This window comes from Eptesicus fuscus, chromosome 22 (genome assembly GCF_027574615.1).
Source record: "Eptesicus fuscus isolate TK198812 chromosome 22, DD_ASM_mEF_20220401, whole genome shotgun sequence".
Taxonomy (NCBI): Eukaryota; Metazoa; Chordata; class Mammalia; order Chiroptera; family Vespertilionidae; genus Eptesicus; species Eptesicus fuscus.
In genome coordinates, this window is record NC_072494.1 from 17115668 (window position 1) to 17140788 (window position 25121).

Here is a 25121-nt window from a genome sequence, read left to right on the forward strand (position 1 = left end):
TAGAGATTGGGGTGAGTTTGAAGGAAGAAGCCCGATATTTTGACAACTCAGTTTATCAATCTGACCTCTGTAGCCCATGTCTTTCTTTTCTAGTCTCTAGTCCGCATACTGATGATCATTCTCCTTCGTGCATTATTTTCAGGTGGAGTTGGCATGAACTTAACCGCAGCAGATACCGTTATTTTTGTTGACAGTGATTTCAATCCTCAGAATGACTTGCAAGCAGCCTCCAGGGCTCACCGAATAGGCCAGAACAAGTAAGAGATTTAAGCAGCAGCATGTTTCCACTTCTTGGCTACTCAGCCGTTCTGGTTTGGGGAGGAAGGTGGCAATCCTGGTGATAGTCCCGGACTGGAGGCTGAGAGACCGCTAGGTGTTAGCCCAGGTTTGCTGCTGACTGGGCAGGGCACATTCTCACCCAAGACTTGCTTTGTTAAAAAGAGCACAATCAAATTGTGAAAGGACTAGAAGGAACCTTCAGAAGTTATTTAACGCATCCTTTCTGAGTTAAGGTCTAACTCAGTTAAGAAATTTGTGGTGTTATGGAACTAAGCTGAAAAGATGGGTCTTACCCTTTGACCTGAAGATAATTTAGGTTTACCAGAGATTTTCTTCTGCCACAGATAAGGAATCCCAATTCTTAACTCATCCCTTCCTTAACTCTTTTGGAAATGTTTAGTGAGAACCTATGTGAGGTCAGATCTCTCTTAACAGTGGCTCTGTCCACGGATAACAATCTCCCTTTAGCTGTGCCCCAAACATGGCATTTTGGGTTTATTTCCCAAATTTAGGTGCATCAACCTTGTGTGCTTGCATCCATCTTTGCAGACTCCGATAGCACACTCCTCTCCTTTGACTTCTGTACAGGTCTGTTAAGGTTATTCGGCTGATTGGCAGAGACACTGTGGAAGAAATAGTTTGTAGGAAAGCCGCCTCCAAGCTGCAGCTCACCAGCGCAATCATGGAGGGAGGTCATTTTACTCTGGGAGCCCAGAAGCCTGCAGTTGATGCTGACCTCCAGGTATAGTAGTTTGTTCTTCACTTCAGAATACGTCAGGATTTGTAGTCGGTGCTCCCTGTGGATGAGAATGGAAGTGAAAAAACTAGCATTGCCCTGGCCGGTATGGCTCAGTGAGTGGGATGTTGGCCCATGGACCAGAAGGTTGCGGTTCGATTCCTGGTCAGGACACATGTCCGGGTTGCGGGCTCGATCCCCAGGAGGGGCATGTAGGAGGCAGCCTGTTGATGTTTCTCACATAGATGTTTTTCTTTCTCGCTCCCTCTCCATTGCTCTCTCTATATAAATCAACAAAAAATATTTTAATAAAAGACTAGCATTAATCACCCACTCTCCTCAACTACACATTTGGTCTCTGGCCAAAGTCTTCCTCTTCTAGTACCTATTGCATACAGGCTGCCGTAGGAGCTAGAAATGAATATGATACAGAAAGGCAGCAGAATAAAGAATAACAATGTGCTTTGGATCCATCTGACTTGGATTCAAATCCAAGCTTTGTCACTTGTTGACTCTGTGGCTCAGAGCAGATATCTTAACCTCTTAGCTCTAACAGGGTCTCTGACTTCTCTGTGGCTGTTGAGAATGCCTATGAAAAAGACTCGGTCAGGAGGGCAATGGTAATGCAACAAATTACTATTACTCTTCAAAAAAAGAATTGGAGGCTCATAACTTGTTTTTATTATGAGAATCGTCAAAAATCAACATCTCTGGCCATCATTTATCATATTTTCTGTTTAGCCACCACCCAATTATTAGATGGCTCTGTTCGTTTCTTATCATGGGGAGAGAGGAAAAGGCCCACCGTCAGGGAAGGAATATACCTGGTGTCACTTAGCAAATCCCTGATATCCCGGTGTTTGTTTCATAAGGACTGACTGGACTTTGTTTTCTCCATTCAAGTTGGGTGAGATACTCAAATTCGGTTTGGATAAACTGCTGTCCTCTGAGGGGAGCACCATGGATGAAATAGACCTGGAGTCTATCCTGGGAGAAACAAAAGATGGCGAGTGGATCTCTGATGCCTTGCCTGCCACAGAAGAAGGAAGCAGAGAGCAAGAGGAAGGAAGTAAGTAGTGGGTGAGAGCAGCCCCAAGGACACAGCCCCCCTAAGCTAGGACATGAGATGAGTCCCCATGGAAAGTCCCCAGTACTGCTCTCTGGCACATCTTTCTCCTACCCAGCCTTGTTCTCGTCTTGGGCACACTGTTTAAGACTTACTTGGTCCAGGACCTCTTTCTGGACTGATTGGGCATTATCTGGCTATTCCCTTATAGCTGCACTTTGAATCAAAGTAATGATATTGATGCTTATGTAGTATCAATCTCAAGGATCTTAATTTGTACTTTTCCTCCCTTGGTTGCAAGCATCATCTTCTTTATTAGTAAATTCTTCTGTCCTTAGTATGGTGCTTTCCATATCGTGATTCCTTTTCTGAATAGTATGAGGATTTGTTTTTTAAATTACAGTTAACACTGAGTGTTCTGTGCTCAATCGAAAGTGTGTACTCTGTCATGCGCTTTATATACCTAATTTTTCATTTAATCTTCACAATACCCCACGAGGTGCAGGCACCACTTAATTTTCATTTTTTAATGAAGTAATACATGTAAATCATGAGATGATTTGGTCATTCTCTTAATTTTTCTGAGTTTGGTTAACATTTATCTATTTCTTTTCTGAATATTTGAATTTCTGATTTGAAGTGTTTTTTGTGTGTTTTTTTTTCACATAGTAGCTTTGTAAGGGTGTTCCCTGATGTCTTATGATTGTTAGAAAGGACTTTATTTTTTTGTACCAGTGGCAACAGGGATTCAGTGTGGACTTGGGTAAGAGGTTTGAGAGTCTTACTAGGCTTCTTAATTCAAGAGAACTTTATCCCATGGATACAGAGATAAGGTTCAGTGTCCTTACTGGATGGTGCTTCCTTCTTTTGGTGGGGAGTAGGGTTGATGTGACTTCTGCTCTTGTGTTCTCTGGTTTCTGAATGACCCTGAGTCTTCATCACTTGCTTCCTTCTTATGTTTAGTCATAATGCTGCCAAGGCATGTCTGCCCCAACTGCCAAAAAATAATTACTTTTTCGGGCAGCCCAGCATGTTTATCAGTTGAGAATTGCATGCAATATGAAGCTACATATATTTATTATATTTTGACACTTCTCAGCTCTTCATTATTTTTTTTCAGCTCTTTATTTGTTCCCACGTGTTGATAGATCACCTCATTGAAAGCCCACTGTTGATTAAATTAGCAAGTGCCAATTAGAATCATAGCTGGTTGTATTTGGGTATACGTGTGAAGCAATTGATCTCTTGAGAATAAAAATATTTTGCTTTCGTACCGTCTCGAGAAAACATACTTATAGCTGATTTCATAATGCTGTGAAAATATATTCTTTAGTAACATATACTATTAAATACACTTCAGTTTAGAATCATTATTTCATCTCTGTGGTTGCTAGTCTTGTCATGAGTTTCCTTTATCAGTGATTCATGATCTTGGCAGGTCACCCAACCTCTTTGAGCCTTTGTGTTCCCATCTGTAAAATGGTGCTGTTAATGTCTGCTTCTCTTTTAAACAGTTGCAAAAATCTAACGTGATAATGATGTGACAGTGCTCTGATAGCATAACATGCTAATTCAAGATTACACTATTGCTGTTATTGTAATTGGCCTGTTATCTCTTCTCCTATAGACACAGTAATATACTGAAAAGAGTACACTGGCCTTAGAGTCAGAAAATTCTGTCTTCTTTATTTATTAGCAGTAAACATTGGGGAGTCCCTTAATCCCTGTCTTAGTCTTGGTTTTCCCTTTCTTAAGTGAAGGGGTTAGTTATACCATGATTGTGGTGAGGCTCATGAAAATGCTTTCTGAGATCTGGAAAGACTACTGTAAATCTAAGTGATTATGTTTATGAGTCCTCATTTTTCTCATCAGTTTGCCACTTGCTCTTTTAATATTACAGAAAAGGGGAAAGAGTTGAGTATTAAAAATGTGTTCAGAACATGTTCTTAGTTACTAATGTCAGGAGATTTATGCTGAGGAATAGTGTAGCATGAATGAGTGATGAGTGATTCGAAACTCAACAGGATGGAGGTACTCACCGACCATGTAGAGATGACCAAAAGGGCTTTAGCCATGCTCTCTCCTTTGAAAAATACATGTGTGAGATCTCCATTTGGATCCCAAACCCATCAGTGTCAGTGGGATGGGAAATGCAATACCTTCATCACAAGCTAGTCTTGGCCCATTTAGAATACAGGCTGTTCTTTAGTTCACCCTGGTTATTGCTTTGAATAGAACTAATCAGTTTTCTATAAATATCTAACATTTCTCTTTTTATGTTTTCTATTCTTAGAAAATCACATGTACTTATTTGAAGGGAAAGACTATTCTAAGGAGCCCAGCAAAGAAGACAGAAAATCATTTGAGCAACTGGTGAATCTTCAGAAAACCCTTTTGGAGAAAACTAGTCAAGAGGGCCGGTTACTCCGAAATAAAGGCAGTGTAAGAACTATCTATAATAATAAAAGCGTAATATGCTAATTAGACCGGACAGCCGGACGACCTTCCGGACGACCTTCTGGGAGACAGTCAGGGCTGCGAGGGCCGAGCCCCTTGCACAAATTTTGTGTATCGGGCCTCTAGTTAATTTATATAAAAGAATAAGTTCTTCCAATTTTTTATTCTAAGAGAATAAAAATTTTTTATTCTAAGAGAATAAAAAATTATGCTGGGTGTGATTATTTTTTGGTAGTAAAAATATATTTTTATTGATTTCAGAGAGAGGAAGGGAGAGAGAGAGAGAGAGAAGAGAGAGAGAGAGAGAGAGAAACATCAATGATGAGAATCATCCATCAGCTGCCTCTTGCATGCCCCTACTGGGGATGGAGCCCACAACCCAGGCATGTGCCCTGACTGGGAATTGAACCCTAACATCCTGGTTCACGAACCCTAACAACCACTGAGTAACACCGGCTGGGCTGGATGTGATTTATTAAGAAATAAATTGTAAGCATTTGTTGAAATGTAAGTATAATTACCTCGGCCAGAGTGTGGAGTGGTCTCCCCCTTGCTGCCTTCCTCCAGCCTTCAAGCCTTCAGTCTTTCTTTTAGTCAAGATGAGTGGTAAGCCAGACTTGTCTGAAGTGAAGTTTGACAGGTCAAAACTGAAGAAAACTAATACCGAAGAAAAAATCATTCTCTCCCCAAAGGAAACTATCCAGCAGAGGAAGAGTGTGTTCAAATATTGTAAAACAATCTTGTCTGAAGAACAAATTTCAACATTGCCTGAGTGTCTTGGATTTGGGCTTGTTTTTGTGTTATGGAGACTTTAGGCATCTTCTGATATCTTCTCACTCATACTCCCTGGCTAAGAGGTCAGGGGTAACCGATGTTCTCTTACATACTTTTTTAAACTTCCCATCCAGTTGGCAGATGGTGTTGATAATCTCACCATTGATGACCTTTGTGTGTGTAGTCCTTGCACCCCCTGTAGGATGAACTACTTGTAACCTTCTAGGATGGATGCTTCCATTGCTCCCTAATCTTCACGAAGTGACATGCTTTTGCAGCTTCTTACAGTTTATTTCTAATGTAGCAATAATATATATATATATACACATAATCACTAAAAACAAGAAATATAATTAACTGTACTGTAATATAAAAACTATGTAAAAAGTTGGCATAAAAAACATTAGAAGGAGAATTTATTTTGCCACTTAATGCAGGTGAAAGCAGCTTGTCCACTTAAGCCACCCCTGGGATCACTGTATTACAACAATATACATACCCTGCTCTTGATGATCATGGCCCCATGTCATTCAGAGGGGATCGCAGTCACACTATATCTCTAATGTCCATATTATTTGGCACTTACTATGTACTCTTTGAATGCTAGCTATAATTAAGATAATCATGATGTTGAAATACTCTGTTTAAGAAAGAAATATAATACATTGTATGAAGATTTTAATTAAAAAAATGGTTAAACATAAAATGGCATCCTGCAAGGTATGCTTTCCATTTTTAAAAAGTGATTTTTCTGAAGGGCCTTATTATTAATGAAATTAATCAAAATGACATGTAGCTTTACCAACCGTGCCAGTCCTTTGGTTGAGTTTAGAGCACAATGTCCTGGTCGTCATGCCTGTGAGACGTGTGATGGAAGTGTAAATTGAAGTGGCATGGAGATATTAAGCATGTTGCTGGCATACAGAGTGTGTTCTAGGGATGAACGAAACTCATGAAGGAGCAGGCAGCCCCCAAACTTCTTGGTTATAGATCTTGTTCTTCTGACAGGTTCTCATGCCAGGCCTTGTGGAGGGGTCTACCAAGAGGAAGCGGGTTCTAAGTCCCGAAGAGCTGGAGGAGAGAAGGAAGAAAAGACAAGAAGCAGCAGCCAAGAGAAAGAAACTGATAGAAGAGAAGAAGAGGAGAAAGGAAGAGGTGGAACATAAGAGAAAGTATGTGGGCATTATTTGACGGCATTATTAATAAAGCTGAGGGTCACGATGGATAAAAGAATCACTATTGTATACCGAGTCCACAGTTGAACATCACTTTTAAAAAAAGCATTGATTGATTTGAGAGAGAGGAGAGAAAGAGGCATCATTTGTTGTTCTACTTAAGCATTTACTGCTTGACGTTTGTATGTGCCCTGACTAGGGATTGAACCCGCAACTTTGGTGTATTGGGATGACGTTCTAATCAACTGAGCTACCCGGCCGGGGCTAGAACATCATTTTAAAATTGCAGAAAACTTTTATAAAGCTGGTAGCTCCTACTGGTAACAATATTTTTATAATAATTAACCTAAACAGTTTACTGAGGTGAAAAGTCCTGAGTGCCTAGGCAGAGAAGATACATTCAGTTGAGGCAAGAAAATTTAAGCTTTTATTGTAGCTAACAAAAAGTAGTTTACTCACAGTCCCTTCTAGTCATGTTCTTAAGAACAGGGACATCTGGTGGCTGCTCATTATTGAAGTATTGGTAAGCCTTCTTGTTTATTTACAGATTGGCAAAAACTCAGTCGGGGGGAGTTTCTAATTGCACTTCCACGTGGCACTCAATGTTTGTGAATAGCAGTCCAAAATGTGCTCCACGGGAAATGGTGATTCGCCTGATTAAATTCCTTTTCTCTCTGGCCTGTTGAAGGATGGCCTGGTGGGAGTCCAATAATTACCAGTCCTTCTGCCTGCCTTCCGAGGAGAGTGAACCCGAGAATCTAGAGGAGGGGGAAGATGAGAGCTCAGCCCAACTGGATTATGAAGATTCAGACTCAACCTCCATTAAGTATGTTAGTGGTGATGTCACCCACCCACAGGCCGGCGCGGAGGATGCTGTGATCGTGCACTGCGTAGGTAGGAGAAATGGTATGGGCTCAGGGTGGGGGCTTCAGTCTTTATGGTGCTAAGAACTGGGGAGGATGAAGCAGAACCCTGACCTAGTGCAGTCTTGTGTGGTCAAAAAAAGTGTGAATTTTAGAATCAGGAGACTTGGATTTGACTGTTGTCTTTCCTTTACCTGGTTGAGTAACCCAACCTCCCTAGGCCTCAACTTCCTTATCTGTATAATGGGGTGATGCTATCTACATTATTCTCTTCACAAGGTTTTTAAGAGAGTGAACAGAGGCAACATCCATAAGACAAATGAATCCTTTGAGGAAAAGCAAAATTCCAAGCATGTTTCCCCCTCACAATCTTTGCACTTTTCGTTTTTTACTTCCTCTGCCTGGAACCCTCTTTCCCCAGTTAGCCACCATCAAGTATTGTTTAGATGTCTGTGTGTCAGAGAGATCTCCCCTGCTTGCCTCGTACAGAACAGACCCCATCCTCACGCCTCCATTTCTCTATCCCCTTTCCTACCTTATTTTATTTGATGACACATATCACCATCTGACATTACGTATTTGACTGTTTGATTGCACTAGAAAAAAAGCTTTATGGGAGCAGGGTTTGTTGTCCACTGCTATAACCCTAGTGCTTAGAACAATGCCTGCCTGACACATAATACATGCTAACAAATATTTGTAATATGAATGAGTGACTCTAAATACAAGGTACTAACCAGCTATGTTAACATCAGCTTGAATGAATCATTTAACCTTTCCTCTTCCTTACCTGTAAAATGGGAGTCAAGTATTGTTAAGTACCAGTGCTACAACTCTCTTTGTTTTGCTACGTCAGCTCTCCACTGTTCCTTGGTCATCTCCCAGGAATTACAGAAGTTCTACAGAGATTTTGCTCTTTCAGAGCACTAATTTTTTCGATGCTTTCCTGTTATGATGGCCGGGTATATTAGAGAAAATCTAAATGTATTTGAGAAATCCAACCTATGGTATTCCTAGGAGATTAGATTGATTTTTCAAAGGGAAGAAAAAAACTTCCTTTACAAGTCTATTTGGTGTAACTTTGTTTGCTTTTAATTGTGGACTGCACTTTGCCTCCTATAAGAAGAAAATTTTCTCTTTCTTCTATCAGATGACTCTGGCCACTGGGGCAGAGGTGGTTTATTCACAGCTCTGGAAAACCGATCCACTGAGCCAAGAAAAATATATGAGCTGGCTGGGAAAATGGAAGGTAAGGAGCCAGCAGAGAGAAGGGTTAGGGATGGAATAAGAGAGGACGCTTAGGGTAGGTATCATGTGGGTTTAAAAAGCAGTGGATAAGGAGTCTGAAGAGCTGGTTGGAGTCTGAATTCTGTCATCGATTATCTAGTTGTAAGTGTGACTTTGAGGCAGTCCCTTCCCCCCCCTGTGCCTGCTTTCTCTATTGTAATTTGTGAATAATGGGACTATAATGAGGATAATGAATGTGCAACAGCTTTGATAAATGTTGATCCCTGCATGCATGTTAAAGTTTAGGATTTCATTGCTTGCCCAACTCACCCCATCTTCATAAGGGAATCTCTCATGAAAATTTGAGAGCCTGTGGGAGAGAAATCAGACACACCATTAAAGTGCTAAGAAAAGCTGGGTGCTGAAGGGAAGAAGGCTGTATCATAACGTTAGCACAGGCGGGGGTAAAGCTGTTTGGTGCCAGGGGGATTTGGAAGTCTGAAAGTATTCTCCATTGGCATAGAGAAGGGGTAAGGACACCTCCTTTTATGAACAGAAATCACAAAGTGGCAAAAGGAGTAAAATTATTTTCCAAAGAACTTGAGAGGCTAAAGGACCTTATTCAATAGAGAAGGGCCCTTCACATTTCTCAGAGATTTTTTTTTTTTTTAATTCTTCTGCTCAGTTCTCTAGGATGGACTTAGAATGAATAGAATACTCTTTCTACTAAAACAAATTACTGGGAGACGGATTTTAATATGAGTTGAAATAATTAACCCAGGTCTAGATATTGATTGGGCAGTTAGAAAAGCTGAGAGGAGGTCAGAGCTAGAGGTGCAGACGGAGGAGTCTGTTTGGATCCTTGTTTGAAACCAAGAGGGAGATATGATGAATCTGGGACAGAATGCATGTCCTAACAGCCTAAAACGCACTGTTCTATTTATAAGAAGTTTATGTAAATCCCATGGTAACTACAAAGCAGAAACCTAGAGCAGATCAAAAAAAGACAAAGAAAGGGGAAAAAGAGCATACCAGCATAGAAAATAACCAATTTAGAAAGATAGGCAGAAACAGAGGGAAAAGAAGAAGCAATGGAAATGCAAAACAACCAGGAAACAATTAATAAGATGGCATTAGTAAGTTATTGTTACATATCAGTAATTACTTTAAATGTAAATAGATTGAATTCATGAATTAAAAGGCACAGAGTGACTGGATGGATTAAAAAATTTTAAAAAAAGACCCAACTATATGCCTCCTACAAGAGACCTACTTGAGCCTTAAAAACACACAGACTTGAAGTGACAGGATGGAAAAAGGTACTCCATCTAAGTGGAAACCAAAAGAAAGAAGAGTTAGCTATACTTCTAGGAGACAAAATAGCCTTTAAGCCAAAAATGGTAATGAGAGACGATGAAGGTCATTATATAATGATAAAGGGATCAATTCATCAAGAAAATAGAACAGTCATAAATATATATGTATCCTAAGTACATATGTACGACATTGGCACACCTAAGTATATTAAGCAAATATTAACAAATATGAAGGGAGAAATAGACAACAATTGAATAATAGTAGGAGACTTCAACATCTCATTTTCAGCCATGGATATGCTCTCTCCAGACAAAAAAATTAACAAGGAAATGATGCGTTTGCACCAGACATGAGATCAAATAGACCTAACATCTATAGAACATTCCATCCAAGAGCAGCAGAATATGCTTTCTTCTCAAGTGCATATGGAACATTTTCCGGGATAGATCATATGATAGGGCACCAAACAAGTCTTAGCAAAGTAAGAAAATTGAAATACCAAGCATCTTTTCTGACTACAGTGGTATGCAATTAGAAATCAACAACATGAGGAAAGCTGGAAAATCATGTGGAAACCAAACAGCACACTCCTGAACAACCAATGGGTCAAAGAAGAAATCAAAAGGAAAGCCAAAGAATATCTCAAAAAAGTGAAACACAGCACAGCATACCAAAAACTATGGGATGCTGCAAAAGCAGTTTGAGAGGGAAGTTTATCGTGATAAATGAATATATTAAAAAACTAGAAAGATCGAAAATAATCCACCTAATGTTACACCTCAAGGACCTAGGAAAAACACACAAATTAAGCCCAAAATTAGCAGAAGGGAAGGAAATAGCAAAGATTAGAATGGAAGTAAATTAGAGGCCAGAGAAACAATAGAAAAAAAATCTGTTTATCTTTTCAAAAAGATAAAATGGACAAAACTTTAGTGAGCCTAAAAAATTACTTATTTAAATGTAAGATCTGAAACCATAAAACTCCTAGAAGAAAACATAAGCAGTAAACTCCTATTATTGTTGCTTTCTCAGCAAGGGAAACAAAAGGAAAAAATAAACAAATGGGGTTACATCAAACTAAAAAGTTTTTGCATAGTGAAGGAAACCATTAACAAAATGAAAAGATAACTGACTGAATGCGAGACGATATTTGCAAATGATACACCGACAAAGGATTAAAATCCAAAATATATAAGGAACTCGCACAATTTAACACCAAAAAGACCTCCAGATAATCCAATTTGCACTGGTCAATGTGGCTCGGTTGGAGCATCATCCCATACACTGAAAGATTTCGGGTTCAATTCCTAGCCAGGGTGCGTACGGAAGGCAACCAGCTGATGTTTCTTTCTCACATCAGTGTTTCTCTATCCCTCTCCCTTCCTCTCTTTCTGAAATCAATAAGAACATATCTTCGGGTGAGGATTAAAAAACAAACAGCCAGACAATCCAACATTTCTCCAAAGAGGACATATAGATGATCAACGTGACTAATCATCAGGGAAATGTAAATTAAAACCACAATATCACCTCACACCTGTCAGAATATCTGCCATCATCAGTAAATGAACAAATAAGTATTGGTGAGGATGTAGAGAAAAGGGAACTCTTGTGCACTGCTGGTGGGATTATAAATTAATGCAGCCATTATGGAAATCAGTATGGAAAGTCCTCCCAAAATAAAAATAGAGCCTTCATGTGATCCAGCAATTCCACTTCTGGGTATTTATCCAAAGAAAACAAACACTAATTTGAAAAGAAATATGCCACCCCTATGTTTATTGCAGCATTGTTAGTAATAGCCAAGATATGGAAGCAACCAAAATGTCCATCGGTAGATGAAAAGAAAAAAGATGTGGAACATAATATTACACAGCAATAAAAAAGAATGAAATTTTGTCATTTGTGACAACATGGATGGTCCTACTGGGTATTATGCTAAGTTAAATAAGTCAGACAGAGAAATACCCTATGATTTAACTCATATGTGGAATCTACAAAACAACACACACACACAAAATGAATAAACAAAAACAAAATAGAAACATCCATAGATAAAGAGAATAAGCTGATGGCTGCCAAAAAGGAAGGTGGGGTGGGAGGATGGGAAGAAAAAAAATAAAAACTTAAAGTGCTTCCTACAGTCTTCCTCACTTCAACATTCTAGCCACAGAGTAGGGGAAAAAAACATGTAAAAATGCCTTTATAACCTAATGCTAACTGTGAGTTCCAGAATATGGTCAGGCCCTCTGCAGCCAAACATGAGTATTAAGCCCTTGCCTAAGAAACAGGTGACTTGTTCTGAATCTTACTTAAAAAAAAAAAAAAAAATCACCTTTTTAATTGCTTGCAGAGAATTTTAAAATGTAACCCTCACTCATCTCCTTGATTTTATTTTCCTATAGACAAGCAATCAAAAATTGAACTGCCAATTTGTTTAGGTGAATTATTTCAATTGTGGACTTTACCTTGAGAGCTCAAACTTATCAGATGTTATTTGAACAGATTTAACAGACATTTTTCTTTCAATTCTTGCTGATTCCATTTATATTTCTGAATAAAGAAGAGTATTTTTTATACAATAAAACCTTGTACATGACCCAGGAAAGAAATATGTTAATCTTCCTTAGCAGAGTAATTTCTATTTAGAAAGTATTATTTTTTACTAGAGGCCCGGTGCATGAGTTCGTGCATAGGTGGTGTCCTGCTGGTCTGCCCTGCCCACCCCAATTGGGCCAATCAGCGGGTTAGCTGGGAGGAGGGGCTGTGGGTGGTCTGATCAGGGTGGGAGGGTCCAGATTGGGGGTGGGGCTGGCTGGGTGGAGGTGCTGCAGGCAGTTAGCAGCTCCGCGCCCCCCCCCCCCCCCATCGAACTTCCAGCTGAGCTCCAGGTCGAACACCTGGTCGAGGGGACAATTTGCATATTAGCCTTTTAGTAAAGTATTGTGCCAGGCTCTCAATTTTTTTGTAAAAATTGAGCTTTTTGGGGGGAACTAAGCCGTATCTTTATGACAGTGGTAAACATAAATATTAGGAAAAATGGCTCAGCTTCCAAAAGGCCCTGGTGCTACTGAATGGAGAGCAGGAAGCTACTCCGAGGACTGAGCTCTTTAAAGACACAGAAGTTAGGGCCCTTACAGAGAATGTTGTCATATTCACCTCTGAATCCCCAGGTTAGAGCACAATGCCTGGAATAGTAGGGTGTTCAATAATGTCAATAGTGAACTTTTGTAAAATAAATATAAAGTAGAAAAAACGTTTTTGTGGGGAAAAAAGGAGTCCCTAGCTAAGACAGTGACTGGGTCCAGGAGAGTGAGAAAAGGCAAATTTGAAACCTGATTGAACTCAGTCTGCAGTGAACTTAATGTTCTTTCTGTTGCTCCTTTTTCTTGTATTGCAGACTTGAGTTTGGGAGGTGTCCTTTTATTTCCTATTGATGATAAAGAGTCAAGAAACAAAGGGCAAGATTTGGTAAGTGAAAAACACCACATCTCATATCAGAGCTAAAATATGGCTCCTATCACCTCCCCTTGAAACCGCTCCTGCTCCCACTGGCCTCTGTCACTGCATATTAGCTTGCTGGGGCTGCCATAAAATACCACAGGCTGGGTGGCTTCAGAAACTGAAACGTATTTTCTCACAGTTCTGGAGGCCACAAGTCTAAGATTAAGGTGCTGGCAAGGCTGGTTTCCTGTGAGGCCTCTCTCCTCGGCTTGCAGGTGGTTGGTTTCATGCTATGTGAGGACATGGTCTTTCCTCTGTGCCCAAAGGCCCCTTCCTGTAAGGATGTCAGTCAGATTGGATTAGGCCCCGCCCTAAAGACCTTTTCAATTTGATTACCTTTTTAAAGGTCTTATCTCCAGATACAATCACATTTTGAAGTACTGAGGGTCAGGGCTTCAGCATATGAATTTGGGGGGACACAATTCAGCCCATAAGCAGCTTGAACCTCACCTTCCGATGCACTCTGCCATCCCCCATGCTTCTGTTCATCACAGCTTCTGGAGTACTGTTCCCCACTTTCTTGTTCTCCCCACTGATTTAGAGGACAGGCCCCTCCTAATTGCAGAGTTTAATTTTATCTTTTTATCCTCAATATTGCGTGCAGTATGGCTTATGCAGAAATGCTCAATAAACATTTACTGAATGAATAAGGAAACATGACTAAAAACTCTGACGGTTTTGTCACTTGTTACATGAGAGGTTCTATAAAAGACCTTGCTTTCTAGCCAGCCAAAGCCAAGAAGAACCAATCCACATTTCCTCTGCCTGCTTTAAAATTATTCTTTTGTATCTTAAGTGTCTCCCACTTGCCTGTCATTTGGAATTCTTGTAAAATGTTTTATTTACCACTAATTTAGCTTTCTCCAGGGCCTGAATTCATATTCAAATTTTGGGCCAAACTTCACTGACTTAGCCCTGCCTGGTGTGGCTCAGTTGGTAGGAGCTTTGTCCCATACACTGAAAGGTCACAGGTTCAATCCCCAGTTGGGGCACAAGCAGGAGGCAACCAATTGATTTTTTTCTCTCACATCAATGTTTCTCTCTCTCCCTTCTTCTCTCTCTCTAAAAATCAATGAACATATCCTTGGTGAGGATTAAAAAAATGAAAAAACAAAAACTTTACTGACTTAAACAAGACATTTAGAAACTAGGCTGAGAGGACCTTTTCTTGAGGTTAATGGCCTGTGTGCCTAACAACAAAGTGGCTTCTGCTTGTTTAGTCATTTCTAAAATGCTGAGAAATGAGAATGACACAGTGGTTGTGCATAAAAGACTCAGAAGCCAGTGACTCAAAAAAACTGTTTACAGTGAGTACAACCAAGACTATGATGTGACTACTGGTGTAAGTCCCAGATATTGCCTTGACACTCTCTCCAGCTCTACCCCTCTTCGATTAGGAGGGTGGAGATAGTTGGCATTTTGAACAGAGATAGAATGACAGCTTATCCTGGTGGTTGCAGAGCTTACCTGAGCATCAGCTAGTGGGCTGGAGTACAAGAACCTCAAAAGGCCTTTCTGCTCCAAAGACTTTGAAAAATTCCTTCTTTATCCTTGAGAGCATTTAGAAAGGCCAACATGTCTTGGACTCAGGTTTTTTTTCTTCTAATTTTTAAATATATTTTTATTTATTTCAGAGAGGAAGGGAGAGGGAGAGACAGATAGAAACATCAATGATGAGAGAGAATCATTGATTGGCTGCCTTCTGCATGCCCCACACTGGGAATGGAGCCCGAAACCGGGCATGTGCCCTGACTGGGAATTGAACTGTGACCACCTGGTTCATAGGTCGATGCTCAACCACTGAGCCACGCTAGCTGGGCGTCAGGTTTTAACATATCTTAAAAAGAGTAAGGAAAGTTTATATAAAGTTGCCACAAAATAAGATAAAACAACTACAATGGGGTGTGAAATCATAGATTTGGTAGTATGTGGCAATTCAGGCAGAGCATTCAAAAGAGGTGGAGCTAACCCGAGTGATCCGTAAAGGGCTCTGCCTATTGGGGGACCGCTCACACCCCCTCCAACGGCAGGTCGCTTAGTTGGCTGTGTAGCCATCTCATGCTGTGTCAGCTATTAATGATGGTTTTTCCTAGTTGGCCTTGATTGTGGCTCAGCACCGTGATCGCTCCAATGTCCTGTCTGGCATTAAGATGACAGCCCTAGAAGAGGGCCTGAAGAAGATTTTTTTAGCAGCAAAGAAAAAGAAAGGTAAGCTCCTCCACTTGTCCTTAGGAGTAGATGGATTTCTGTAATATGGTTTTATGGTTTTTAAGGGGTGAGAAATGTCAAGAACCTGTTCAGTATGCATAGTAAAGGTAAGTCCCGATGTGAGAGGCGAGAGAAGTAACCACCTTGTTATCTTGTACTTGTAAAGTCCTTTTTCTTTTCCAAATTACTTCGGTATCCCTGTATCTGTGATCTCTGTTTACCATCTACATCCACTGGGGGACTTGTACCATGATTTTACAGATGAGGAAGGAGGCACCAGAGATGAAGGAAACTGGTTATATGCAGTTGGGAAATGCCCTCTATCATGTCCTCTCTTGGAGAGTCACAGTCCACATCAGCAGACAGTTCTCTGTCAAAAACCATATTTCAGTGTTGTTTCCAAACCTTGTATGTCTTAGAGTTTGTTGAACTGATTGGCTTGTTAAAGAATCTTTGCTTATTTTAATTACATCTCGACCATTGATCATACATTCTGTTTCCGTTGTACCTACTTCTTCTTAGGGCCTACCTGTAGGCCAGTCCTTGTGTTCAACAGAATTACTTTTCCGTATTACATCCCTCCCCAGAGTATTCGTGATGTTATAATTGTATGCTTTGAGTGGGATGCTCCATGATTATATACGTTGGGTCCATTGGAAATCACAGAGTGACTAAGAGTAAAGATTATTTTCTCCTTTGTGTATATATATCCATCAATCCATTTTTGATGAAGGAAGACATCATAATCTATTCTTTCTTCTTTTCAACAGCAAGTGTCCATCTCCCACGCATTGGGCATGCTACGAAAGGTTTCAACTGGTATGGTACTGAGCGACTTATACGGAAATACTTGGCTGCAAAAGGCATCCCAACTTATATGTATCCTTTTGTTACTCTAATAGTGTCCCCTCCCACTTCAAAAGGGAAAAAGTCTTACATTTTCTGATATCACTATTTTACCCAACACCAAAGCCTCCTTTGCCACATTTTTCACTCTGCTCCTCTTTAACAAGAGAAAATCTAAGAAGCACTTTCTAACTTTTATCTAAGAAGACAAGTACATCCAAGCCTTTCTCGGTGCCAAGAGCTAAAAGATACATGAGAGGAGACCCGTGTGGGTGGCTGGAGGTGGTGTCTTGGCTGAGACACTCTGCGGGCACCTTCCCATGGGGTCCAGCAGTTGAGTGGGCAGAGGCCCAGGGTGGGAGGGCCTGCCCTCCAAAGAGCCAGGGTCTCTGATAGTTCAGTGACTTCTCCTGAGGAGGTACCTGACATCTCCAGGAAATCTCAAAGTCAGTGGGCACTCCTCACCTCCAGGGCTCTATAGACCCCCACAAAGTCCTGGTGACCTGACAGTAACATCCAGCCATGCCTGGTCATTATATACCACCAGTCTATACAACAACCTTTAACATCCAGGATGGATCTGACTTTCAAGACTGAGTTGTCAACAGTGAGACACCAGTGGTTGTGGATTTTCATGCACAGTGGCGTGGCCTCTGCAAGATCCTGGGGTCAAGGTTAGAGAAGGTGGTGGCCAAGCAGCATGGAAAGGTGGTGATGGCCAAGGCGGATATTGATGGCCACACAGACCTCGCCATAGAGTATGAGGTGTTAGCTGTGTCCATCATGCTGGCCATCAAGAATGGGGACGTGATGGACAAATTTGTGGGCATCAAGGATGAGGACCAGCTGGAGGCCTTCCTGAAGAAGCTGATTGGCTGACAAGCAGGGAAGAGCCTTTATTGCTCTTGCCCACTGGGACCCTGTGGTTCTGGGAGGGACCCTGATAGAACTTAGTCCTGTGTAGGCCTCTCCCGCCTCCTCCCTTCTGTCTGGCCCCAGAAGGGTCTGTGCTTTTGCTGCATCTCAAAAGTTTTGATATGTTATATTGTCATTCTCATTTGTCTGTATATATCTTTTAATCTCACCTTTTATTTCTTCTTTGACCCAATCATTTTTTAGTAATGTGTTGTTTAACCTCCACATATTTGTAGGTTTCTTTACTTCCTCTTTGCAGTTGACTTCTAATTTCAAAGCATTGTGGTTAGAGAATATACTTGGTATAATTTCATTCTTCTTGAATTTGTTGAGGCTAGTTTTGGGACCCAGTATATGGTCTATCATTGTGTACTGGAGAAGAATGTATAATCTGATGTTCTGGGATGAAAGGCTCCTTAGATGTCAATTATATCCATTTGGTCTAATGTATCATTTAAGGCCGATATTTCTTTGTTGATTTTCTGTTTGGATGATCTGTCTAAAGCTGTCAATGGGGTTTTAAGATCCCCAACTATTTATCATTATAAAATGTCCATCTTTGTCTCTTGTTACCTTTTTTACCTTGAAATCTATTTTGTCAGGTATATGTTTGGCTACACCTGCTTTTCTGTGGGTGCTATTTGCTTGGAGATTCATTTTCCACCCTTTCACTTTGAATCTACCTTTGTCTTCGCAGCTTAGATGTGTCTCCTGAAGGCAGCATATGGTTGGGTTTTGTTTTTTTGATCCAGTCTGCTATTCTGTGCCTCTTTATTGGTGAATTCAGTCCATTTACATTTAGGGTAATTATTTATGTGTGAGGATTCCTCTAGCCATTTTATCTTTTGTTTCTGTGCCTCTATTGGTTCTTTTCCTTTGTGTTTATGTCTTTTTTGTTTGTTTACTTGGTGTCATTTCATGCTTCCGTCCTCTGTTTCTTCTTTTTTGATGCTAAGTGTCTCAGTTTTGGGGTTTTTGTGTGAGGTTACCATTAAATTTCTGGGGAAAAAAATCTTTTTTCTTTTTAGTGCATCTGGCCTCCCCCCTCCTTTGCCAATTCAGACCTTTTTCCCATCCCCATTTATGTTTTGGTTGTTACAAATTATCCCTGTGTATGCTGTCAGGTTGTTGGTGATATTACTCGTAGATTTGTGACTTTCTGTTCTTTGCTTCAGGTAGAATAATCTCCTTGAGTATTTCCTGCAATTGAGGTCTTCTGGTGATGAATTGCCTCAGCTTCTGTATGTCTGGAAAAGTCTTTATTTGCCTTTGTATTCAGAGGATAACTTTGCTGGATATATTATTCTTGGCTGGTAATTTCTCTTTCAGTATTTTGAATATTTTGTAGAGTTTCTGCTGAGAAATCGGATGGTAACCTAATGGGATTTCCTTTGTAGGTAACTCGTTTTCTCTGGCTGCTTTGAGAATACTTTTTTTTTTTTTGTCCTTAATTTTATTTATATATATGTGTGTGTGTGAGTGTGTGTGTGTGTGTGTGTGTGTGTGAGAGAGAGAGAGAGAGAGAGAGAGAGAGAGAGAGAGAGAGAGAGAAACATCAGTGATGAGAGAGAATCATTGATATGCTGCCTCCTGTACACCCCCTACTGAGGATCAAGCCCACAACCCAGGCATGTGCCCTTGACTGGAATCAAACTCAGGACCCTTCAGTCCGCAGACTGACACTATCCACTGAGCCAAATTAGCTAGGGCTTTTTGTCCTTAATTTTTAACTGTTTTAATATATTGTGTCTTGGAGAAGGCCACTTTGGATTAAGGTAATTAGATGTTCTTGCTTCTTGGATTCAAGGATCTAGTTCTTGCCATAGGTTTGGGACATTCTCGTTAACTATTTGAATAGGTTCTCCATCCCCTTCCCCGTCTCTTCTTCTTCTGATATGCCTATTTTTATATTGCAGAGTTGTTTCTTTTTTTTTTTTTTATGCTCAAGTCTTTCTTCCTTCTACATCATTTCTAAATTTCTATCTTTGATATCACTGATTCTTTCCTCTATTTGGTTTGCTCTATTTCCTATCCTCACTTAGTTCATTCTTCATCTCTCTCATTGAAGTCTTTATCTCCAGGATTTCTGTTAGGTTCTTTTTTAAAGTTTCAATCTTTTTGGTGAAGTACTCATTTTGTTTGTTGTTTTCTGAGCTTGCTAAATTGCCTGTCTATATTTTCTTGCATCTTGTTGAGTATTTTCAGAACTGCAATCTTGAATTCTCTGTCATTTATGTCATATATTTCCATGTATTTGTTTTCTGGAGATTTTTCATTTACTTTCCAGCTGCCTTACTACCTTGGTTATTCATGGTTGGATTTCTTCTTTGTCCAGACATCAGTATGTGAACACCACTTCTCTAGCAGATTAACAGGAAGCGGTTTTTCTGTCCTTTTCCAGTAGGTATCACAAGCTTTTTTGTTGTTGTTGTTTTGCCCTCCCAGTAATGGTGGTCTCAGGCCTCCATCGGGTCTCCCTGTGTTCTGACCCAGGACTGGTCACAGAGGGTATGTACCCTCTGCTCAGGAAGAAATGTAATTCTGCAGTATTTGTCCTTCTGCTGTTAGTTAATGTGCTCTGCAACCCTACTCCAAGGGCAAAGTGAGGAGATCTAGCAACCGCTGCCTAGCAACCACCCTGCTTTCATGTGCTGTGTTCCTGCCCAGGACACTCAGTTCAACCATAGCTAGTACTGCTCTCTCCTGCACAGAGTCTGTCTGCTTCACCCGGCGGAAGGGCGTGTCCACAACAACCAGATTCCTCCCCTCTCCCAGCTGAGTCTGGCTGTACGCTCTGGCTGCTGCTCCCGGGCTGTGTTCCTGGCTCATATCAACCCCACTCCCTTTTTGCCTCCCCCTTTTGCTCCACAAGGAGCATGCCCATCTTTAGATGTTTCACTGCGTGGGTCTCTCAGGCATATTTGTGCTTGAGCAGGGCATCTTTTGTTGAAATATGGGTGTTCAAGTTGTTGAAACTTACAGGGGAGAGACTAAGGGGTCTCTCAGGCCACCATTCCTCTGATATAATCTAGTTTTGCTAGGCTAGTATTTTCTCCTAATGACCTCTTTGTTGTATAAGTTAGAATTGTTTGAACTATTACAAGAAGTCCAAATGTTATAATCATATAGAAACTCTTATCTTTTTTTACTTAGATACTCACTGAAATTAATTCACTCAGTGTTGGTTTTCAAGGTATTTAAATTACTATAAAAACTTAGTAGAGAAGTCATGTTTTGTACCCTTGCATAATTCAAGCCGTATCAAAAGCATTCTAGTACATCAGCAATAGCAGTAACAAGTACTATCAACATCTGAAGGATTTATAATATGGTGAAAGGGAATTAAAGGTATTCTACTTCTGGAGTGGTTATCTTAACAGTGACTAAACTAGACAACTAGTAGTTCTAGTAAAGTTGATTTTAAAATGATGAAATGTATCTTCCTTGACTGCCCTTATCAGATATTACTTTCCCAGAAACAAGGCTGCCGTCCCTCATTCACAGTACTCATCTTCCTCCTCAGGACAGCTGCCGCCTTGAGAACCAGCCCCGGCTCAGCCCCAGCCTTCAGCAGCTAGCTAAGGGTTTTGCTCAGAACTACTGTAATGGAATATTTTGAAAGAAATTGGGATCTGAAAGGTGGGCCTCTGCGATACTCTTTTTTCTGAATTCTATTTGTTCTGATGTGTTGCTCTGATTGGTACCTGTAATACAGGGATGTTTAAGTAGATGGGAAAGTCCTTTGGCAGCTTTTCAGGGCCCCAGTTGGCATAGCTATTTGAACAATAATAAAATTTCTATCTCTAATGGTTTCATTGCTTTCTTTCCCCCAATCTAGATTTCTTCCCCTCTGTCAGACTGGATTAGAATATTTAATAGTCTAAGTGTTCTAATTGCCACCAATTTAAGCTATATATTTAATATAATATCAGCCAAAATACCAAAGGAATTGTTTAAACTGTCAGAATGATTGTAGAGTTTACCTGGGAAAAATAAACATATATAAATAGTAAATAACATACACTGTACCTTCAACAACAAAAAGAAAGGTTTGAAAAGGAAAGAGCAAGTCTTGCCTAACAGATAAAATTACGTTATACAGGTACATGATTAAAACAGTTTAATACTTGTACGGAAATGGGCAATGGAAGGATACACCTAGATGGGGTTAAGACAACTATCTAATCATTGGAGGGAGAGGGGGAAGATAAAATCATTTGGTCTGGCTCTACCAAGCCATCAGGGGTGAGTTAATTAAATATTTGACCACATATAGCAGGCTAATTTTCAAGTTGATAATTTTGTATGGCCCACGAATGATGTTATAAATATCCAAATGGCTCTTGGCCGAAAAAAGGTTCCCCACCCCTGGTATATATAAAAGTTGTTAAGAAAGTACATCCTAAAAGTTCCCTTCAGAAGGAAAAAACATTGTTTTCTTTTTCTCTTATTTTTTTTGTATCCATATGATAATGGATATTAACTAAACATATACATGATATGTTTATAATATGACTATATATACACATTAGGGATTTATGTATAATATATATAATTTTTAATGATGGACATAAATAAGATTCTTTAACTGTGACTTCCATTTCAGAATAATACAAGGGTGCTAAGGAATATTTGTGATGAAAAACAGACAGTGGTAAGGTTGAGACCACTGGGGTGGTAAGAAAAGCTTTTAAATAGACATCAGTTCAGATTCTGGTTCAAGGTAAGAAATGTGATGGGGATTTAATTACTTCCTTGACTCTCAATTTCTTTATAAAATAGAGATACTAATTATAACCTGAATCATAACCTAATTCAGGGTGGGCTGTTATTAATATTAAATGTTAGTATATGTAAAGCTCTTCTGCCCTGCACATAGTAAATACTGAGAACTGTTAGCTATTATGATCATTATTAAAATGAGCATGCTATATGCCTCATAAGGTTATAAATATTAAGCAAGATGCTATACAAAGTACCTAGTTAACAGATGTCCAGTAAATATATTTTATTGAATCCTAATTTCACAAAATAAGGCCCGAAGCATGGAGGCATGGAATAGACTGACATACTTTGATGTGGGGTTGGGGGGAGAAGAGAAGAGATAAACCAAATAACTTATATGCATAGCCCATGGACATGGGCAATAGGATGGTGAAGACCTGGGGTGGGGGTGGGGTAGGGCCTGGGAGGAGTGAGGTAAAGGGGGAGAAAATGGGAGACATCTGTAATACCATCAACAATATAAAGATATATATATATATATATATATATATATATATATGACCCTTGCTAATTGTATTGTAAAAAACAGCAAAGCAGAAATTAAACATTCTAAACAAGTTTTTAGTTATTCTGTTTATTTTACTTAGGGCACTTCGTGGACATTAACTAGGATACTTAAAAGTCATTTCAATTAGGAATCTTTTTAGTCCTTCATCAATTATTTCAAGTGTTCTAGTCTTAAATACATTCCTTTCTTCTACAAACTTCTGAAAGAGATGAACACCTCCACCTACACCAAAATAATGTGCTTTGCTGGCCAAAAGCACCCGCCCATTTTTACCTAACAATTGAAGGAATGTTTGGTGCAAAGTACCATAGTAATCCGGATTGTAAATCGTTTCTGAGGTGAGAATGAGATCATATTTTTCAAAGTGTTTTTCACTGGTTACAAGCTTACAAAACTTAGACCACTCCCCAGAAAAGAACCGGCATTGACCTAGTTTTTGTGCTACTTTTGATTTCCTGCATCTTTTCACGTCCAGCTCATTTCCATCATTTTCTTCATCTTCCAAAGTGGAGTTAGCCGCCACATTAGGTAAAGTTACTTCATCGATCACCAAACTGTTATAATCTTGAAAATGAACTTCTTTGGCCCCTCCCTTGAGTGCAATTAAACCCAGCAACCCTGATCCACAGCCAAGATCCAACACTTTTCCCCCAGCAAATTTCACTTGGGCCTTTGTGAAATAAGCCAGGAGGTCAAAGGTACATTCCCAGATTTTTAAACCTCCTTCATAAACACCGGTAATCAGATCAGAGTGCGACGAAAAGGTTTTTGAAACGATGTTTTCTCCAGGGAAGTTCTCTTTCAACAGGATGGTTTTCACTACCGATATGTTAACGTGCTGGAGACCTGGTAATGTTTCTATGACTTTATTTTCTAACACTTTCTTTAAATCTTTAGGCACAGCATGCTCTTTGGCAAGTCTCAAGCAAGGCTGTTTTTCATGAGGCTCTAAGTTCCCTGAACTGTGAGCTGCATTGAGTGAGTTGCATGTGTCTTGGGAGGGAGCTGCATGTCCCACTGACTTAGGTCCCCACGAGTGATTCGGAGGCAAGACAGACTGTTCTGTAGAACATTTTGTGTCCTTGTGTTTACCTTTTTGACTTTCTGAGACTGAAGACTCTTTTGAGGAATTTGGGGTCAAAGTTCCATCTCCAGGGGGCGTTAATTCATTTTCCAGATGGTCATGTATAGTGAAATTAAATTGGAAGGTCATCCTCGTACAATCCTTCAGTTCAAAGGGAGACTCCTCAGCTTCTGGATAGAATTGATGACACAGAACATAAACCTGTTTCAGTTATTCAAGTAGTTTTGTTTGGGTCACTTTCTCTTTAGTGGCTTATACAGTTACAAATATTTAGAGATGTTTCCAAATCCCTTTTTAGAGGTTTTTGCTTTTCTTTTTGTTTAACTCTGGAGGGGAAAAAAAAATTGTTAGTAAAAAGCAAAATGACACATTTCCTTAAAATATAATATTAAACAGTAATCACCCCAAACCCCTCAGCTAGCTGCTTTTTCTATACAAGTTTTGAGGGAGATAAGGAGATTTGGAAACACACAGCCCCTCAGGGGTCAAAAGCTGGATTAGAGAATGAAGAGTAAAAATGAATAACAGAACAGCAGCAGCAACAACTAGAAAAAACAAAAGTCCCAAATTTTCGGTAAGGAACTGACAAGCCTAGCTACTTGGTGTCTGTCACCTGTCATGACCCTGTTCAAACATATTTACCTACTAAACTGACAGAATCTCTTCACTCAGTCTGTTCCTGTTTCAAGTAACAAGAATTCAAGAGTTTATTTTGGTAAATGTGTAGCCCTGTAAAAACTTGCACGGTTCTACTTTGATGCAAGTTCATCCAGATGAGCTCACAACCCTTAGTGGGCATCAGCAGCCCTAAGTGTATGGGAGTGGGTGATTTTGGAGTAATCAGTAAAGGTTAGTTTGGCGGCAGAACAAACACAAAATAAGGAACGGTTGGAGAGGCCTGTGGAAAAGGGAAGCAACTTTACCGAGACTCTCACGGTGCTAGACCTGCTTCAGATCGTACAATTCTGGCAGCGGGGTCTCTATTCGCATTAAACAAGACGTACAAAGTAGGGCCACACGGTTAAGTGGACAGGAACCGGATCCAACCCCATCAGATGTGCAATCTCAAAGCCCCCTGGGATCGACGGTAGCAAATCGGGGGACTTCCGGCCTTCATCTCCCCAAAGCGCCTCAATGTAACAACAGCAACCTAGACTTTGGGATGCTCACAGCTCCGCAGGTTCCCAGCTCACCGCCGCGTGTAGAAACCTCATGTCACGCCAGATGCTCGGGGCTGAAAGCGCGCACCAGCGAGTCGAGTCCTCCGCGGGCCAGAGAAGCCCGGCTTTTCTCAGCCGCGCAGGGCCCGGGCTCAACGTGGAACGCAGCCCGCTCCCTCTCTATGGTATTGGCGCCGTCGGAGAGCTCGCAAGGCCT

General features: G+C 40.3%; 3 protein-coding genes and 1 pseudogene across 5 annotated transcripts in view; 3 read left to right on the top strand and 1 right to left on the bottom strand.

Moving 5' to 3' along the window:
- The window catches only part of CHD1L (chromodomain helicase DNA binding protein 1 like), a 44663-nt gene extending 23489 nt beyond the window's left edge, over window positions 1-21174 (top strand). Inside the window, exons 13-23 of the mRNA XM_054712084.1 lie at window positions 143-257; window positions 868-1021; window positions 1919-2084; window positions 4375-4523; window positions 6321-6484; window positions 7176-7381; window positions 8501-8599; window positions 13295-13365; window positions 15492-15606; window positions 16377-16485; window positions 20829-21174. Of these exons, the coding sequence (XP_054568059.1) occupies window positions 143-257; window positions 868-1021; window positions 1919-2084; window positions 4375-4523; window positions 6321-6484; window positions 7176-7381; window positions 8501-8599; window positions 13295-13365; window positions 15492-15606; window positions 16377-16485; window positions 20829-20907 (1427 nt within the window). The 3' untranslated portion in view covers window positions 20908-21174. The remainder of the gene's footprint in view (window positions 1-142; window positions 258-867; window positions 1022-1918; window positions 2085-4374; window positions 4524-6320; window positions 6485-7175; window positions 7382-8500; window positions 8600-13294; window positions 13366-15491; window positions 15607-16376; window positions 16486-20828) is intronic.
- LOC114233063 (thymosin beta-15A-like) lies at window positions 5138-5364 on the top strand. The gene is made up of 2 exons (XM_054712231.1): window positions 5138-5252; window positions 5354-5364. Exons 1-2 carry the CDS (start codon window positions 5138-5140, stop codon window positions 5362-5364), a joined length of 126 nt encoding a protein of 41 aa, XP_054568206.1.
- LOC129148003 (thioredoxin, mitochondrial-like) lies at window positions 16705-17331 on the top strand (annotated as a pseudogene).
- A 1551-nt stretch (window positions 21175-22725) lies between the features above and the next one.
- On the bottom strand, window positions 22726-25075 carry LOC103289944 (histidine protein methyltransferase 1 homolog). 3 transcript variants are annotated; one of them, XM_054712280.1, is made up of 2 exons: window positions 24938-25075; window positions 22726-24070 (listed from the first exon to the last, which is right to left on the bottom strand). In XM_054712280.1, the coding sequence occupies exon 2, from the start codon at window positions 23871-23873 to the stop codon at window positions 22755-22757; it is 1119 nt and encodes a 372-aa protein (XP_054568255.1). In that variant the 5' UTR covers window positions 23874-24070; window positions 24938-25075; the 3' UTR covers window positions 22726-22754. The 3 variants fall into 3 exon arrangements, with proteins under 3 accessions (XP_054568255.1, XP_054568254.1, XP_028007777.2); XM_054712279.1 differs by having other exon boundaries at window positions 24668-25075; XM_028151976.2 differs by lacking the exon at window positions 24938-25075 and adding an exon at window positions 24915-24933.
- Window positions 25076-25121: the final 46 nt, after the last annotated feature.

Bases quoted from the DNA above. Each gene is read 5' to 3' on its own strand.
- LOC114233063 (XM_054712231.1), top strand. From the start codon at position 5,138: ATGAGTGGTAAGCCAGACTTGTCTGAAGTGAAGTTTGACAGGTCAAAA.
- LOC103289944 (XM_054712280.1), bottom strand. From the start codon at position 23,873: ATGACCTTCCAATTTAATTTCACTATACATGACCATCTGGAAAATGAA.